This window comes from Corvus cornix, chromosome 4 (genome assembly GCF_000738735.6).
Source record: "Corvus cornix cornix isolate S_Up_H32 chromosome 4, ASM73873v5, whole genome shotgun sequence".
NCBI lineage: Eukaryota > Metazoa > Chordata > Aves > Passeriformes > Corvidae > Corvus > Corvus cornix.
In genome coordinates, this window is record NC_046334.1 from 67,546,039 (window position 1) to 67,563,608 (window position 17,570).

Below are 17,570 nucleotides of genomic sequence, written 5' to 3' on the forward strand. Positions count from 1 at the left end.
GCCGTCCCCCTTCCCAGAGGACAGCGCGCGGGCCCAGCATGGCGGCGCGGCGAGTGGCGGGCGGCTGCTGGCAGCGGGCGCTGTGGCTGGGCCGGCGGTGCCGCCTCCCGGGCGGGCGGGAGAGCTGCCGGTGAGGGTCCGCCGGGAGGGAAGGGCCGGGGGGCGGCGGCGGCGGCACCGGCACCGGGGAGGAATCGACGGGCGCGGGGTGTGGGGAGGGAGGCGGGAAAGGCCGCGCAGGCGCAGTGCGTTCGCTTGCAGGGCGCGTGTGGGGCTGGCGTGGTCGCGGTGGCGTGGCCGGAGGGAGCTGCTTTTCTGGGGTTCTTCTCTGCTTTTGGACGCCTTTCTCGGGGATCTTCCCTGGTTTTGGACGGCTCGGAGCCTCACCGGGAGAGACGTTGAGCGTTTAAGCGATCCCTAGAGCTGAGTCTCATGAAAAAGCAGATGAGCACTTCCGCTACTAAGGCTGACGAAGCTGTGACTGTTCAGCCTGGAGAAGGGAATTTTGCGTGGATACCCCATAGCACTCTTCGAAAGGGGTCTACCAGGAGACCAGAGAGGAGCTTCTCGTCAGGAATTTTAGTGATGGGCAAAGGAATAATTCTGTACTGTGCGGGTGGTGAGACATCGGCGCGGGCTGCCCAGAGAAGTTATGGATGCCCCAACCCTGGCTATGTTCAAGGCCAGATTGGATGGGACTTGGAGCAGCCTGGTCTAGTGGAAGGTTTCCTGCCTGCCCACGGCAGGGAGGTTGGAACTGGGTGATCTTTAAGGTCCCTTTCAGCCCCTTAACAGTCTATCATTGTATGAAATGAGGAGGTTTTGTTCAGGGAATGCCTCAAATGAAAAAGTCCCAGTTCACTGGGTTCTCATAACTCATATCTGGGGTAGCAAAATCATGTTTAATCACTTTATTGGTCCAGGAGCAGGTAGAATTTTGCAGTGGCACAGTAAAGCACAGAGCTGTGACTGTACCTTAACAGCCTCTGCCTCGGGGTCAAGGTCACTGTGGAAGACTCGAATTGCAGTAAGCTTTATTGTTAGGTTGCTTCATGACCAAAACAAATAGAAGTATCTTAATGTAAGCCTAAGTCTGTGTCAAAAGCAGTAAAATGTGAACAGTGGTGAGAAAGATTTGATGCAGTGGCCTGTGAGTGAGCACAAAGCAGCTGCTTTGTGGTACTCAGCCGAGCAAGTTCATGTGTTTGTGCCTGCTCTAACTGTGGTTTTGTGAGGAGTTTCTGTAGCTCTGTAGAGACATCTGGGCGTCTGGAACTCACCAGGGCTGATTCACCTGCATCATCAACACTGGGTTTTCTCCTTCTGTAAATGCTACTCGTGTCTAAAGTATTTTTTTAAAGTGCTGTTTCCAGCACGATCCTTTCTCTAAAGCGTAAAGTGTCCTTTCTGATTTATGTCCATGATTTTCTTTCTAAGATGTACTAATTAATGAAAACTACTTCAAAAACATCCTATCCCAGTATTAAATAATCACGGATTTTTTTTGTAATATAATTTTTCACATACAGCCTCTTGTTTCTTGAAATTAGGGCCTTAAGAGAAGCATCAAATATAAGTTTTATGGTAGTAAATAATTTGGAGTTAGTAACAGTGCAACATTGCCAGTTACTCTAATGCACTCCAGTTCCCTCTAATGTTTTAGTTAGTACAGAATTTCACTACTCTGCTTTTGCTGTATTAATGTGACTGCCATAAATTCAAACCCCTGATTGTTTTATAGGAGCTCTTCGAGTAGTGCTGCTCTTGGGAAGACTGTAGACAATTCACAAGGTAAGATGTCTTCATTACTGTTTTCTTGAATATTTTTTTTAATCTCGAAACAACACAGTGTGTCAGGAAATAAATATGATGTAAACACCCTACTTTCCTTTTCTTGGATTTTCTTTCTCCCTGTCTTCATTGTGCAGAAATTTCCTGGGTTAACTTGATTCCTTACCTCATCACCGATCAGCTCCATGCTCCAGGAGCCTGAACTGAGTTGTGCAGCCCCATGAGCCTATGTGGAACTATGGTTTTAAAATTCTTGTTTTAGTACTTTCAGCTGGGTCCACTTATTAATTGTCATAGACTCGTAGAATTGCTTGGATTTGAAAAGACCTGTGAGTTAGTGGAGTCCAGCTATTAACTCAGCATTGCCAAGGCATCTCTAAACCACGTCCCTAAGTGCCACATCTACATGTGTTAAATCCCTCCAGGCATGGTGACTCCACCACTTCCCTGGGCAGCGTGTTCCAATGCTTGACAAGCCTGTCAGTGAAGAAATTTTTCCTAATATCCGATCTAAACTTCACCTGGTGCAACTTGAGGCCATTTGCACTTGTCCTGTCACTTGTTACTTGGGAGAAGAGATGAACCCCCACCTTACTACAGCTGAGGTCAGAATTTTTTGAGGGCATCTCTTTATTTCTAATGACCATTTTAATACTGTTTCTCACAGTAACTCAAGAAGAAATTGTGCTCCCACGAAGGAAAACATGGTGAGTGTTTACTTTTGGAATCTTGACTTGGAAGAAATCAGAGGTAGACAGCTAAATGTAGTCTGCCCACCAAATCTGAAAAAGGAAGTTGAGGTTCCTGTATTCCTTGATGCAATGTCCCACTAGTGGTTTTCCTGCTGATTTGGAGCTCTGTGAATACTGTTGACTCTTACCCTCGTGCAGACTATGTACACTGCATTCCTGACATTTCTTTTGCAAATAGCTACAAGTGCATTTTTAAGGATAGTTCCGTTTCTTTGTAAAAGATCACATTTGCTAAAGACGTGTAAAATCAAGTTCACCTGGCTGTTTGCACGTGAATGTTTCTTCCAGCAAAATAAAACTTGATCATTGATAGCTGGCTGAATAAATCCTGCTTAAAAATCACAAAACTGAACAAGAGCTATTTTGTTGGGAGCACTTAAGATGGAATTGCATGTCTGTACAGCAAAAATTAAGTTTATGGTCAAATGGTGTCTGCATGTAAACCTAAAGTAAGGCCACCTTCACCTAAACACTTCCACTGGCCTTTCCTTGTTTGCTGGAAACAACCAAAGTCTTAAGGATCCACAGGCACAGGAGTCCTGAGATAACTGGTTTTGGTTTGGTTTATTTTTTCTCGCGAAAACGTGTGTTGGAGAGGGACCTGATGTATTTGTCCCTCAGAGATTCTCTAGGAGCAGCATTCCAAGGAATTATTTTTGTGTCTCTTCCCTATGATCTTTCTTTGATAATCTATTATAAGGGTAGGAGTAATAGCAGGAAACACAGATGGTCTTCTGGTTTTCCTCAAAATCTTTTTTTCCTGCAGTTGTTCAACAGCTGAGACCATTTTTGCGTTTTCCCTTCCTTTGTGAAAAGTGTTATTTTCTAAGTGCAGCAAAACCATTTTTTCCTAGAACTGAACATCCTTATGGGTCAGGCTAATCCTGTGCTTGTTCTCCAAACAATGTAATGCACAGCATTCAAAGTCTGCAGCTGAGTATTAATCAAACTCCTTGTGTTCAGGGATAAGCTTGCGGTGCTCCAGACCTTGGCTTCTACTGTGAACAGGGTGAGTGGTTCTGGGGATTGTGGAAATGGGTCAGGTTGTCCATTTTGTGCAATAGCCTTGTGCTCAGGAGGCCTTTAATTTCTACTTTGGCCATAAATGAAAGATGCAACTTACATATCAGGGTTTTCCCTTTGTCTCAGGGTGTTTTGGGGTGTCCTTAAAGCCTCATTCTTGTGCTAAGAGAGATCTGCAGTTACTAGTGAAAGCTGCAGTACTTTGGTAAGGCTTTCACTCACATAGGGAGCAAGTTCCTTCACCAGTTCAGCTTCCCAATCCAGGATGTCTTTCCCAATCTCAGTCCAGAAAAGCATTACAAAGTGCAATGAATGTCTACTCTTGCTGGGCAAAACCTGGAAATGCTGTCATGCTGTTCTTTAATCCTGTCTATCTTGAATTCTGGAAATTGAATCAAAACCTGCAAGTCCCATCAGCTTCCCAAGACTGTTACACTTGGGGTCCTGCTTGATTTGCAGGACACTTAATGCTTGCCGTGTTATAATAAGGACCCTTTTTTGTCACCATGTTAGCCTGCAAGTGTGTGTGTAAGATGGAAATATTTTTAAAACTATTTCCAAACAGGCTACACCTTTTTGAACACGAGGAATTTGTGTAAAGCATGCATGGAAGAATTCATTGTGCCTTAAACTCCATGAGGCAGTGTGTTATGCTTGTGCACATAGCTATAAACCTTTCAATCCTGGGCTCTTCTTCCTACAGGATCCTACAGCTGCTCATTACATGTTCCAGGATGACCCCTTCCTTATGCCAAGAAACGCAGCTAATTCTGTAGGTATTTCCTCTCAGCTCCTTGATAGCTTCCCTCCTGGGCTGTGAATGCTCTTATCTGATTGAAGCCTGGTTTTGATTACAAAAGAAAATGAAGTAGCAGATTATTTTCTGAATTTTCTCCTCTCTCTAAAATGACATGTTTTTGAGCTTTTTAGACATCTGAACTGTGTCCCTTGACTAAGTAACAAGGAAGTAGAATACAATGGCATTTAAAGAATAGACATTCTTATACTGGCACAGATACCAGAATGTTTATCTGGAACATTGTCCCTGTGATTCTACTAAGTTGAAAATGAAGCATGAGTTTAATTTGATCCCATCAGAATGTTCATTGTTAAAGAAAATGTTTCTCCTCACTTTCAGCCTTGTAATTGTGTATTTCTTCGTCTTGTTGTCTTTCATTTCTATGCAGCGTCTGTATTCATTGTCAAAGGAGTCTGGGAGAAATGCTGCAAAATACATTATAAAGAACTTTCCTCAGTACTTTGACAAGACTTTTGCAGAGCCCAACATACCAGTAAGCTTTTTGTTTTCGTTGTATTTGTGTTTTGTCAATGAAATCAGATGTCAGACTGGTCCAAAACTAAGATAAGATAATTTTGTAACTGTTTCTCAGACAGTATGAAAACAACATTGTATTTTTGTAGTGACTATCTTCCCTTGGGAGTTCAGTATCACATCAGGTTCTTGAGCTAAAAGTAAGAAAAGCAGTGTTGTTTAGATGTTGCTTCCTAGCACAAAAGTGAGGGATGAAGATGTGTGCGGTCCTTCATCACCAAAAGGACTGCTGTTGTTGGGCTGCAAGCAGTGTATTGGGTGAACAGTGAGGCTATTTAGAGAAGGTTTGAGCTTATGACTGACTTCCACTCTTTGCTTTTAGTACCTGATGCCGGAGAGTCTCACACCTCAGACTGAAGGAGTGAGCGAGGAAGCTCTAAGGGAGCGCATCCACCTCAGAATGGTGAAAGAGTCGGTGGACATTTTTGATCAACTTCTACAGGCAGGTATGTGGTCACAGGCCAAGTTCTGTGGTGGAGCTCTTCTTAAATTGTGCCAAAACTATTTTAGTAGCTGGCACAGGCTCTGGAGACAATTTTGTGACCCTGTTGCTCCTTTCACAACTGACTCTGGTCCAGTTAGGTGGTTCTTTAGAATTATTGGAGAATTTTAGCTACTGCTTGTCTGACACGTCACTTCGGTGATAAGGACAACAAATGATTGCTTGAACAGGAAGCAGATTAAAACCTTTTGTTGGTTTTAAATCTCTTTCAAAGGAAGTGGAACACACAGTGTTCTTCACAGCAGGGTGTATCCTAGGAAGAGTTATGAAAAGCTCTAGAAATTTCAGGTGCTGTATTTGGCTTGTGCTGCTTCACAGTTCTGGCTGCCAGCTGTCACTTCCCTCTCCTATTTTATCAGGAAAACTTTACCCTTTCAGTGGCTTCAGTAGAAAAACATACTCTAGTTCAGTGTTAAAATTGTCTCCTGTAATGAGTGGGTTTGTGGTAGTACTGGTGTCACACCCAGGATTAGGGACTTGCTAGAGAATGTCTTTGTGTTGAAAGAGAGCAAAGTGGTGTTCAAAGGATTTCTGATATGGCTACAGAGCTGTGAGCTCTTCACTTTCTCTGACTGTCGTAAATTCTCGTTTTGTAAAGGTACCCCTGTATCTCTGGAGACCACAAACAGCCTTTTAGATTTGTTGTGCTTTTATGGAGATGTTAAACCTACTCCTGAAAAAGAGGAAGAAGAAAAAGACGGTTTGGAAGAACCAGGGGTATGGAAAACTTGATGATCTCTGTTTATTTATTTAATACATAGTGGGAGTATATCAAGGTGATGTCAAAATTTTTGTACTGTAACTGTCTGCATGAGAGATGCCATGAGCTGGATCAGATGCAGTCAACATTCCCAGGAGATAAATCTGTTATAAAAGTCCAAAGAGTGACCTAGTAGCAACAGTAGTTTGTGTAAATATGTTTGGTAACAGAAATGTTATTCTTGATCCAGTTATTGCTTCCTGAATGTTATGATAGAAATTATTCTAATACAACCCATTAAAAACCATCTTTGGTCCATGTTGCTGAACTTCAGTGTTGTTAGCAAATAATGTCATTTGATGTTAAATCATAATTTTCAACTTCAGAAACTTAATTTTGCAAAAATCTCTCCAGGGGAATGCTTCAGAACAGAAAGCTCCAAAGAGACAGCTCCAAAGAGGTTCGCAGTCATCTGGCCCCAGATGGAGGTACAGAAAATGTTGCCTGTATTCCCATATTCTGTGGGTTGTGCACTTGTATTGTTATAGAACAGACCTAAGTCTTTTAGCAGCCCATACTCACAAATGTTACTTATTAAATAAACCTGTGTTTGCTGACCTTTTAAAGTGTTCATGGAAATCTGGTAGGTGATTGTAGAGTAGCTCCAAGTACCATGAGTGTGATATGTGAATGTCAGTCTTTTGGGGTACAGCCCATTTCTTTGTTCCACGTGTTGAATCCTTTTCCTAAAGGTATCTTTTATTTGGTTCTTTAACATCTATCTTGTTCATTGGTTCTAGGGAGAACAACCATGCTGAAAGGATATTTAAGATAATGCCAGAGAGGAATGCACACTCCTATTGCACGATGATCCGTGGGATGGTGAAGGTAAAGTTATTTTTCAGTGCTGGGGAATTTTTTTTCAGCTTGTGAAATCTCACACAGTCAGAGATTGTTTATTTTTGTTTTTGCAGCATGGGGCTTATTCTAAAGCATATGACATGTACATAGACTTGCTGAATGAAAGGCACAAGGGTGAGTGTCTCTTGGTTGTGCTTTGTGGTCTCCTGAGTACAGAAACCCCGTGTTGGGCACAGGAGTGTTTGTTCATGGCAGTGATGATTGGCGCAGGGGTACGGACCTCAGCTGGATCATGGGAGCTGAATGCAAACTGCTAATTCCAGTGCAGTTGGCGTGTGGCTGGCTCACTGGAAACAGGTTTGCATGAGACTTTGCCAAAAACTGAGCCATGCTAGAGCAAACTGTTTCCTTTAGACTATAAACTGTCATTTAAAATGGATTCTCTTACATTTTCCAGCTGATGTGCACACCTTCAATGCACTGATCAGAGCAGTCCCGTATCTAAAGGAGAAGTTCATAGAAAGATGGGAATTAGCCAAGGTAAGGAGGGCAGAGCAAAAGAGGTGGGGAAGGGGTAGGAGTGTGGGTTCTGGGCCTGCTTTATTAGTAAAATTTTGTAGTTGTTGGAAGACTGAAATCAAGAACTTTGTCCCCAAATACTAATCTGCTGTAAAGGAAGTACAGTAGTTTAAACAGAAAAGCTAACTGTGGAGGAGTGGCAAATGTGAAAAATCCAACCTTGCCTTTGCAGAGTGGTTTGCCTTGTGAGAACGTACTTGATCCAGGAACTGGTTGGACAGAAAGTAATTGGGGAAATTACTGCTGGGAAATAAAATAAATGCACAATTTTAGATAAAAACTCTTTTGAATTTGTATGTTAATTCATGGTGTTGTGACAGAAATGGAATTTTGAGTTTTATTGACACATCACTAAGGAAGGATATTATGTAACTATAAAAATTTCCATTATTTCTACAGGCAAATCTTCAAGATGTATTCTGATGTAATGTAGCCTTGGGTTTTGGTCATTAATAATTAGACAGTACTCCCTTAATAAATGATGAGTTAGAACAGAGTTGTTCACTTGAAGGGGGTGAGAAGGATTAGTTGAGGAAATGTAGGTATAACCCACCTGAAAGCTGAACTGTGATCCACAATGTGAAGCACTAAGAATTTGGGGATTTTGTTTTAAGGACTTCCTGACTCACATGGCTCAACAGAAAGTGCAACCAACTCTGCTAACTTTCAATTCTGTACTGAAGACTCTGAGAAGATGTGGTGGTGTGGGCAGAAGTATGTCTTTATCAGTATTAAAGGAAATGGAAGCACTTGATATAGGTAAGAGAACCAGAGTATTTATTATATGCAGTGATTATGATATTCCAGTGCCACCTCCAGAGCAGAACAGTTAACTCAGGAGTTCTGCACCACACAACATGGTGATTCCCTGATTCCAGGGAAGATGTACTTCACAAGCCATCCAAGCCAGTTCAGGTATATATATCTACATCTCTACAGAAAAAAGCTTTTGATCTAGATGATAATTTTTCTTTCAAATAAATATTGCAGAAACAGACAATATCTGCAGAATTGATTTGATGTCCTGTGGGGTGTGCTTTGCCCCAGCAGCATGCTTGTTGGTAGGCTAAACATTCCATTCGTGAGGAGAAGGGGAACTAGCTATGAAGTGGTTTTGATTTTAATTTAGAACAGGGAGGTTTGGCTGCTCCCCCCACAGAAATAGGGTGCTTCAGCTGGTGGTCCAGTGTTGGATATCACCTCTCCCAGGTGTCTGTATGTGAGGTCTGGTCCAGCATTAGGGTGGGCAGGGAGAGATATTAAATTTGTGCATGCTGCCTGACTGGAGGAGCAGACTGTGAATTAGAGCTGTGGCACAAAGCTCAGCCAGGAATGTTGAAGTAACTGGAATGTGTTTGCTTTCCAGAGCCCAGCCTGGCATCCTATGATCATCTCCTCTCCGTGTACTACAAAGGCGGTACGTGTGCTGTCAGCTTGGCCATGAATGTGCCTTGTGTAGCAGCTGCTTTGATGGGATGGGTGAAGGCAGTTCACTTATGGATTAAAAGTCAGCCTTTTATGGGTGTGATCTTAGTGTGCTGCCTGATTCTGCTTGGGTGAAAAAAAAAAGAGCAATAACCTCATCCCGGGAGTAAACGCTACTCAGTCGCTGTGGAGGCTGGATCTGACCACAGTGGGTGTGATTTCATAGACTGTGCCACTTACAGGGGTGAAACTGCACAGGGATTTTGTTTTCCTGCAACAGTTCTGTGCGTTAGAGCTTGTCATGAAAAATAGCTGTGTTAGAAGGCAGAAACCCAACTGTTTGAGATCCCATGCACACAGACTTTTGACTATAGGAAGAAAATAGGCAGAGTAGTCCTAACTGCAGTCCCTGTGTTTTAAGAAATGTGAGGAAATTGCTCTGGAGTCTGTATTTGGTTCTAGGGGGTTTTTTTTGTGTTTTGTTTTTTCCCCTTTTAAATTTTTGTTTGTTTGGTTATGAAATACTTTGCTTTTTTCAGTGCAGCCTTCTAACAGACAAACCTCCAGGCCTGTTTGATTCCTTGCTAGAAAGCACTTATATCTTTCTGGTTATGCCCTGCTGTGCTGTGGAAATCTGGCAATAGCTGGGCAAATTTTACAGGAAATTAAATTGCAGCTGGTGTGGAGCACCACAGAAATTACATTTGTTTAAAATTATGTTGCTTGTTCCCAATTTCAAATTGTTTTTGCAGGCTGATGTTCTTCACTAAGGAAGTGCTTGGTGCAACTGAGATGTGATGTTGTTTGTCTCTTTGTCCCACAGTTGATGTTCAGTCATCAGACATCATCTCTGAGGTGTTAAATGAGGTTGAAAAGAGGAGTTTCACTGCCCAGGACCCTGATGATGGTAAGGACTTCAAGCTTGGGTAAAAACATACCTGTGAATTTCAGGTAGTTTTACTCAGCTAGGATAAATGCATGCAGTTTGCTTCTCTCAGTCCCTTCTGGTACTTCTGGAGACAAAGAAGGGCAAATTCCAGTACTGGGAATTGTGCTGTGCATTGGTGCACTGGCTTTTGTGTGGAAGTAGGTGTGTAGCTTGTGTGAATGAGTGTTTTAAGTCCATGTAATTAGTACCCCAAGGCTATTTACAAGATCAGTTTAAGGAGGAACATTTGACAACAACTTCATCAAATGATACACATCAGGTGAATGGCAGGTTTTTGTTGTAGTGTGGTGTGTGAGTTTTCCTATTTTAGCTCTTCCTAATCCTGTTCAGAAAATTTTATGAAATAAAACTTCATGGAAAACTGGAGTGTGGGTCTGTAGGAGGGGTATATTCTGAACATCCCATGTATTACTGGCTCTTCCTGCCGTCTGTATGTGCACAGCTTTGCCCTGGGAAGTTCATAAGCCGTTCTGTACGTTTGGAAGCAGATGCAGCTTCCATCTGAAAATGGGTTTGGCAAAGAAAGGTCTGTAGACAATGTGGTGTCAACAAAGTGTTGGAAGCCACTCTGTCAGCTTTCTTTTTTGCCTTTGGAAGGATTCCTGGAAAGAGTCAGAATGTTGTACACCTCCTTCCTTTGCTTCTGTCCAGCTAAGTGTGGGAAACTGTTTTTTTCTGTGGTCCAAGTTGCTGCCAGAAGTGTATAAAAAAACTCACCCACCTCTGCCACACCAAAGACTCTACCAAGAAAGTGAAGGACGCTGCTATATTGTCAAACTGAGTTACAGATTGAGTCTCTAATTGAATATGCCTTATGTGTCCTCTAGGAGGGTGGGTTAATGAGCTGGTTTATGTCTCCTTGGAAGCTTGAAGTTAACAGACTCTTGTTTGCTCCCTTTCAGCCAGCTTTTTTCCCACCGCCATGCAAGTGGTAAGTGCCTCTTCCCTGCCATCAGAATTCCTTTGAGCCTCTCCAGCTGTTGGAGAATTGCCTGTGAGTTTACATCCTGTCATACAAGGTTTAGCTTTCCATATCTCCCATTTTCATCTGTGCTCATCACCTCCTGTAACTTTCTGCCATAATTCTGCAGTCCTTTGCTTGACTTCTCCGTAACTGGTAATTTGCATGTCTGTGACATGTGCATGTACCTTTGTGAAAGTGAGTCTTGAGAGATGCTGTTACATTTGCTAGCATTCAGATCTGAGTGGTTTATTGCAGTGCTGTGATCTTAAGGATATCAAGCTTGCCTATCAGTTAAACAAGGCACTGGAGCAGGGAGACAACTGGAAATTCTTGGATGTGGATCGGTTAAATGGCTACTGGTGAGTGGAGATCATATTCAGCATCTTGCATGTCATTGTCAGCTTCAATACAAACTAGGACTCAAACACTGAACACCAGCTGGTTACTGTATGTCCAGTTTGGGAATTTGATCCTTCTTAAGAGCAGTGGTTGCTTAGGATTTATCTTCAGTTTGTGGACTTTGAACTGAAGTCCAGTGTCTTGGAGCATCAGTTCATCTCAACACCCATCTGACAACTAGAACAGCCAGTTGTGGTTTCTGCTGTTCTGTGTACCCAGGGTGGCAGCTTTGGAGGTAACACCAAAACAGCATAGTTTCTTAGTGTAGGGATGCTTTAGTGCACTGGATCAAGGACTCAGGCTTGACTTGTGAACTTGCACAAGTAACGAGGGTAATTTAGTTCAGTTCTTACATCTAAAGGTTGCATTTGAGACAGATTCAGACATAAAAAATACTCTACTTAAAACTGGCATCAGGCAAGAAGATTGCAGGGTTTTTTGTATTTTAAAACACATTGGTCTAACTTCTAATTACTTCTGCCAGTTATCTAGTGTCAGCATTAAGCTGTCATAAGAAACACTGCTGCTTTTCTGATGGCATGGAGTGTTGCAATCAGTGAAGTTTCCTTGATCTGCAACACAAATCTGATCAGCACACCATCATTTGCTGGTACTTCTGTATAGTTTGGTTGTCCTAATTCAATGATGATTAGATCATTTTTTTCTCTCTAGGTCAAAATTCTTTTCATTGTTGTGCATGATGGAACAAATTGAGGTGGTGTTGAAGTGGTACAAAGAAATGTCATTTTCGGTAAGTGTACCAGGGTAAGAGTTGCAGAGCTTTAGCATGGAGAAATGGAGCAGTCACAGGTGACTGAAATGACTCTCTTCCTTCATCAGCTCTTCTATCCATCTCCTAAAAATATACTGGGTCTCCTTCAAGCATTGGATGCAGCCAACCAGTTGGAAGTGATCCCTTCAGTCTGGGAAGGTCAGTGGTGGCCACATGGCTTCATAGGCAGTTTGTGTGGCAAATGCCAGGAGCAGTGCAAAGTTGGAGCTAGTTTGGAAACTTCCCATTGCTCAGAGTAGCCATGATAAGGTGTAGTGCTTGCCTGTGGTATCTGATCACGTGCAACCTCTGCAGATCCTTGGTTAAGATTTAATCTAGCCCCAAAAAACATATGAAAGAATACGAGTCACTCCTTCATCCTCAGCTGACAGTGGTGGAGGTCTCTGGCCACAGGGGGTTGTGGGCCTCGCTGTTCAGCAGCAGTTTGGGTCCATGTTCCCCCTTAGTATTGGTAACTGTTGTTACAGACAGTGCTCTGTGGTGTTCCCTCCCTGTTCTGTGACAGGGTCATCACCACCACCAGGTTGGTCAGTGCTGGGGACCTTGAAGGCCGTTACCAAGGGGAGTAGTTGGGCTGATACCCAGAAATCTTGAGACCAGCAGGGAAGGGAAGAAGAAATCAGATTGGTTCATGTATTTGGTGCACAGGACCTGATAATGTGGGGAAAGAAAGGGAGCTAAGTGTGACCTGCTCAGTCACAGAGAATGGCTCTGCCTTGTTAAATTGTGCTGACCATATTGGCAGGAGTTGGGAACAGGGATACAGGTCACACCTACCAACTACTGCCTCTCTCTAAACAGATGTGAAACAGCTGGGGTTTAGCAGGAGACAAGACCTGTTGGAAGAGTTCTTGTCTTTGATGAGCAGGGACCAGCACCCTAATGAGGTAAGGAAGCTGATAACCCCTGTGAACAGCTGAGCACTCACACAGCCGCTTACTCACTCCTCCCCTGTGGGATGGTGGAGGGAACTGGGACAGTAAAAGGGCAAAAACTCAAGCTCAGTCACCATTTCCCATCACAGGCAGGTGTTCAGCCATCCCTAGGAAAGCCAGGCTCCTGGAAAGCTCCTGTGGAACAGTTACTTGGGAAGTTGAACACCATCACTCCAATTGTATCCCCCCTTCCTCCTTTCTCCAGCTTTATCTGCTGAGCATGATGACATCCTGTGGTCTGAAATATCCTTTGGGTCATTTAGGGTCAGCTGTCTCAGAGGTGTCCCCTCCCAACTCCTTATTGTACCACACTCCTTGTGCACCCCTAGCCCATTCCACTGGTGGGGGAGCCTTGATGCTCTTTAAGCACTGCCCAGAAATAACAAAAATATCCTGGTGTTACAATGCACTTTCCATCTTAAATATAAAACACAGCCCCATAGTAAGAAAGACGAAACTCTGAAGAAAGTTAATTCCATCCCAGCCAACCCCAGCACAGAAGCTCAGTAGAGAGTAGTGGTGTCTCCCTAGACTGTAGGTAAATGCTGTATCCCTGGTCAGTCCTAGAGATCCAGTTCCACTGCATCTGCCACTGCAGATTTCTAGATCCATGTGAGCTTTTCCAGGCCTGCTAAACCCTTTGGAATGGCCTAGATTGGATTCTCTATAGAGAAACCTCAAATTTACACAGAGCAGGATCCTGCCTTACCAGGATTTGGAAAACTAATGCAGCCCAGCCAGCCACATCTCTGGGGAAGCACTTGGCAAAATCCAGGGATTTTTGCCAAGGATTCCATTGCAGTAACTGCCTTCTCAAGCTGAACGGTGTTGAAGGCAGATACAGCTGTCCCTGCAGAGCCACCTTGGAGCTTGCCTAGGGGGGACAGTTGTCCTGACAGAAGTGAGAGATTTGTCTCCTAGGGGTAGCAACTGTTAATTCACAAATTTAAATCACATACAGAGCAAACCTGTAGGAGCTGCAGGAGAAATTGCCCTGAAAAACTTCTCTTAATTTCAGAGGTTTTTTTCTTAATAGCACAATGTTTTCACAGATTCAGCTGGCATTTGCCAAGTGTGCTGAAGAAATCAAAGCTGTCCATGAGGCTGCTGGGCTGGGGCAGGTCCCGTTGGAGTGGACAGGGAGTGCTCTGGGCCATGTCGTGGTGCTGTTCTCCAGGGCTGGGAGGACCCAGGATGCCTGGTACGTGTGGGCTCTCTGCGCTTGCTGACACTGCAGCTCAAGGCTCAGTCACAAAAAGCAAAAGCTAATGACAGAAGCCTTGGAATGCCAGTGCAGACAAAGGGAGGGGATAAAGCCTGCTGGGAGTGTGATGGGTTTTTTGCTTTGTTACTGTTCATTCTTGGCACCAAGTTACAGTTGTCTGTCTTCAAAATGGTTTAGAAAGGAACGTGTCTGGTGTAGAGTTTCGTACAGCATCTTATGGCCAGGTGGGGTTTCGTTATCACTTCCCTGATTGCCCAGAACTTCCCATTTTCTGATTTTTAGTACTCTTTGGAATTCAAACTTATAAAGAGATTAATTAACTTAATTAAATTTTTAATTAGCATCAACCCTAATTAAAACTCTTAAACAGACTATTTTTAGAACTCTAATAGCTAGAATTTACTGTCCTACATGCTCTGAACTTGAAATACAGGTTAAAATATCTAGCCTCCAGTTTAAGATTCTGAGATATTTTCTGTTAAATACAGATGTTCCCTGTGCACTGATTGATTTGAAACAAAGAAGTAGCAATAAAAGAGTATTGCAGTATTTTAAAATACTAAAAATATGTAGTATTTTAAAGGAAACTGCCCACCAGCTACACTTTCCATTTTCTGCAGAGTTTAAGGTATTTTGTGTTAAACTAATCAGTGAAGTTAGCTGGTAAAGATTGTATTTGCAAGGCATGAGATCCATGGGGAAGATTGTTCCATGAATTTGAGCTTACTTATGTCAGTGGAGGTTCATCCAAGAGGTTGAATATCTGTCTGTTCCTGTTACATGGAGTTTTCTAATTATTATTTTGTTCCTTTTGAGTAGGAACATGATGGAGCGTTTCCAGCAAATCAATAGGATTCCCACGTAAGTATTTTTAGGTTCTTCAGTTACTGTCTCCTCTTTGGCTGAGATCCTGAGTTTCTGTTATGGAATGAAGGAATAGTTTGGGATAGAACGGACTTCCAAAGGTCAGCTAGTCCAGCCTCCAGTTACAACTGACAGTAGTGGTCCATTTACTTCCCAGACATGAATGTGTGTCTCTGCCTGTGAGCATGGCTGTTGGTTTATCCCGTGGATATATTCCAGGAGCTTTCTGTCTCCAAACGTGTTGAAAATGCAAAGTGGGAGGGAGTGAAGTGGTTGGTCACTGAAGCTCTGGGTCATGGAGAGCAGTGCCACTGAGGAACTCAGTGGTGCAAATCAGTCTGAGCAGGACTCCTGAACATCTGGTTTCCCATGTGCTCAGAAAAAAGCCAGTATGCTCTTAACCAAGCACAGGTGTCTTAGAGGTGCCTGGATTTCTGAAGACAAGTTTATCAAGTCAAATCCTAAATCTTAGGTGGTACCTGTTAGGCTACACCAGCCTGCTTGTCTCAGGATTCTGGAAGAGGGAATTGTTTGAAGTAGAACACAACTTGTAAGGAATAGTAATGGATTTGTTTGGGTGTGGGGTTTTTTTAAAATAAAGTTGGAGCTTGCCCAAGTGAACACCGTGAGGGTGTGTGGTACCAAGGCCCACACACCTAGTGGTACTCTGTGCCTGCCCTTTTCTGCTGGGACAGGAATTCCCAAACTTACCATATAGCCTTCACTCTGTACCAGAGGTGAAATTCCTGGCAGGAGCAGAGATGGACTGGTTGAGTGATCTGAAAATGTCACTTCCTCTCCCTCTCTAAAGCACGGGCTGCAAATTAATGGGCACCTCTCCTGTGACCCTGAGAATGGTCACCATTTGCCTTTGCCTTTGCAGTGACAAGGTGATGGACGAGTTCTTGAACTGTGCTAAGCAGACCAATTCCCCAGATGAGGCAATTAAGATGGTAAAGCTGGCAGCATCCCTTGGGCTTCCTTCATCTCAAAGGCTGAAAAGCAGGATGGAGGAGGAATTTGAACTCTCTGAAACACAGAAGTAAGTTGGAATATTTCATGTTACTTCATGCTGAAAGGGTACAGTAGACAGGGTCTGGGATGGACAAACTCCTTTGGAAAGGCTTCTCTGACAAGAGAGCAGAGAACTGGCTTCAGAATGATGTCCTGGTGTGTTGACTCCAGGACTGAAGTGGCCCCTCAGCATTTCATTCCATGCTGTATCCATCTCACCTAGGAGGGAAGGGAATTTTCCATGGTGGGGTTAGCCTTACCCACTCCTCAGTCCTGCTCTCTATCACCTTTCTTTCCCAGAATCTTTTCCTAGCTGGGTCTGGCTGCCTGAAGACACTGCTGCAGCCCAGTAAAAGCAGGGGGTGGTACAGGATGGCCCTGCATGTGGCTCCCAGGTTCTGAGGCTCATGGTCACCTCACACTGCACTGCTGAGCTGCTGCAGCCAAGCTCAGGTGATCCTCAGATGGTGCTCAGGGCTTAGCCTTGAGGGACCACAGTTTGGAGCCAGATCTGCTCCAAAGGAGTAAATACAAGCCCAGCACCCCTGACAGCTGGTTCAGCTTTGAGGACACTAGGCATATTAGACAGCTCATAAAGTTCTCTGTGTTTGCCTTGTGTTTTGGGATCTCTCTTTTCAAGCAAGAGTCACAACAGGTGACACAACTGATCTGTTTTACATTGCAGGAAGGCACTGCAGAGTATCAAGTGGGATGGTGACAGCAGCGATAGTGACAGTGACAGTAGTGACAGTGACCGTGAGTAGCTGTCCCTCTTGCCTTCCTCTTGGGAAAACTTGGAGCAACTGTTGCTGTGATGCCAGGAGGCTCTGGGAGGAGTGGAGTTACAGAAGGAATGGCTTCTGGGAGGTGCTGCAGCACTGACGAGTGCGTGGAGTGTTCTGATACGGGACCTGTTTGGCAAGACACTGTCCTTGTGTGCCAGCTGGAAGCTGTCCTGTTAAATCTTGGTAATGTGGAACACAGTGTGGGCTACCCCAGGTCTCCTCCCCAGCACCCCTGCAAGAGCTGGCTCCTGATAAACAGCATCACTGAGGAGTGGAGGGCTACAGGGAGAGAGAGGAGTGCTGTGCACCCTGGAAGCTGCTTGGACAGGCACAAGACTTCCACAGCTTGAGCACTTCTTGTGGGCCTCCTGTCACTCGACCCTGCACCAGATGTAATTCCTTTCCATCTGACTTTGCTGAACTACTTAAATACCGAGTCTACTCTGTATATAAACACTGAAGTAATGCAATACTCAGCACCTGTGGTGTTATTCCTCATCCTTTTGGTGCTTTGGGATGGGTGTTGGAGCGTAGATGTTAAATTACACTTTGTACAGCTGGAGACTGTCTCTAATAAATGGCTGACATTAAAGCTGGCTGTATTCTGGTAATCACTGAGCAAAAACTGTGGTTGAACCAAAGTGTGCCTTTCTGGTAGAAATACCTGGTGTTCTAA

At 43.8% G+C, this 17,570-nt stretch overlaps 1 protein-coding gene and 1 non-coding gene across 2 annotated transcripts; both read left to right on the plus strand.

The window, feature by feature from the left end:
* The first annotated feature begins 38 nt into the window (after positions 1 to 38).
* PTCD3 (pentatricopeptide repeat domain 3) lies at positions 39 to 17,492 on the plus strand. Its single transcript, XM_010402217.3, has 24 exons — positions 39 to 130; positions 1,742 to 1,791; positions 2,459 to 2,498; positions 3,507 to 3,552; positions 4,270 to 4,338; positions 4,754 to 4,858; positions 5,222 to 5,345; positions 6,000 to 6,118; positions 6,516 to 6,589; positions 6,902 to 6,989; positions 7,076 to 7,136; positions 7,420 to 7,502; positions 8,156 to 8,300; positions 8,908 to 8,958; positions 9,790 to 9,873; positions 10,818 to 10,846; positions 11,135 to 11,238; positions 11,951 to 12,029; positions 12,119 to 12,209; positions 12,873 to 12,958; positions 14,059 to 14,207; positions 15,051 to 15,092; positions 15,979 to 16,137; positions 16,795 to 17,492. The coding sequence occupies exons 1-24, from the start codon at positions 39 to 41 to the stop codon at positions 16,871 to 16,873; spliced, it is 2,049 nt and encodes a 682-aa protein (XP_010400519.3). The 3' UTR covers positions 16,874 to 17,492.
* Positions 7,211 to 7,352, plus strand: LOC120409990. The gene has a single exon (XR_005601887.1). It is a non-coding gene; the product is annotated as a small nucleolar RNA SNORD94 (small nucleolar RNA).
* Positions 17,493 to 17,570: the final 78 nt, after the last annotated feature.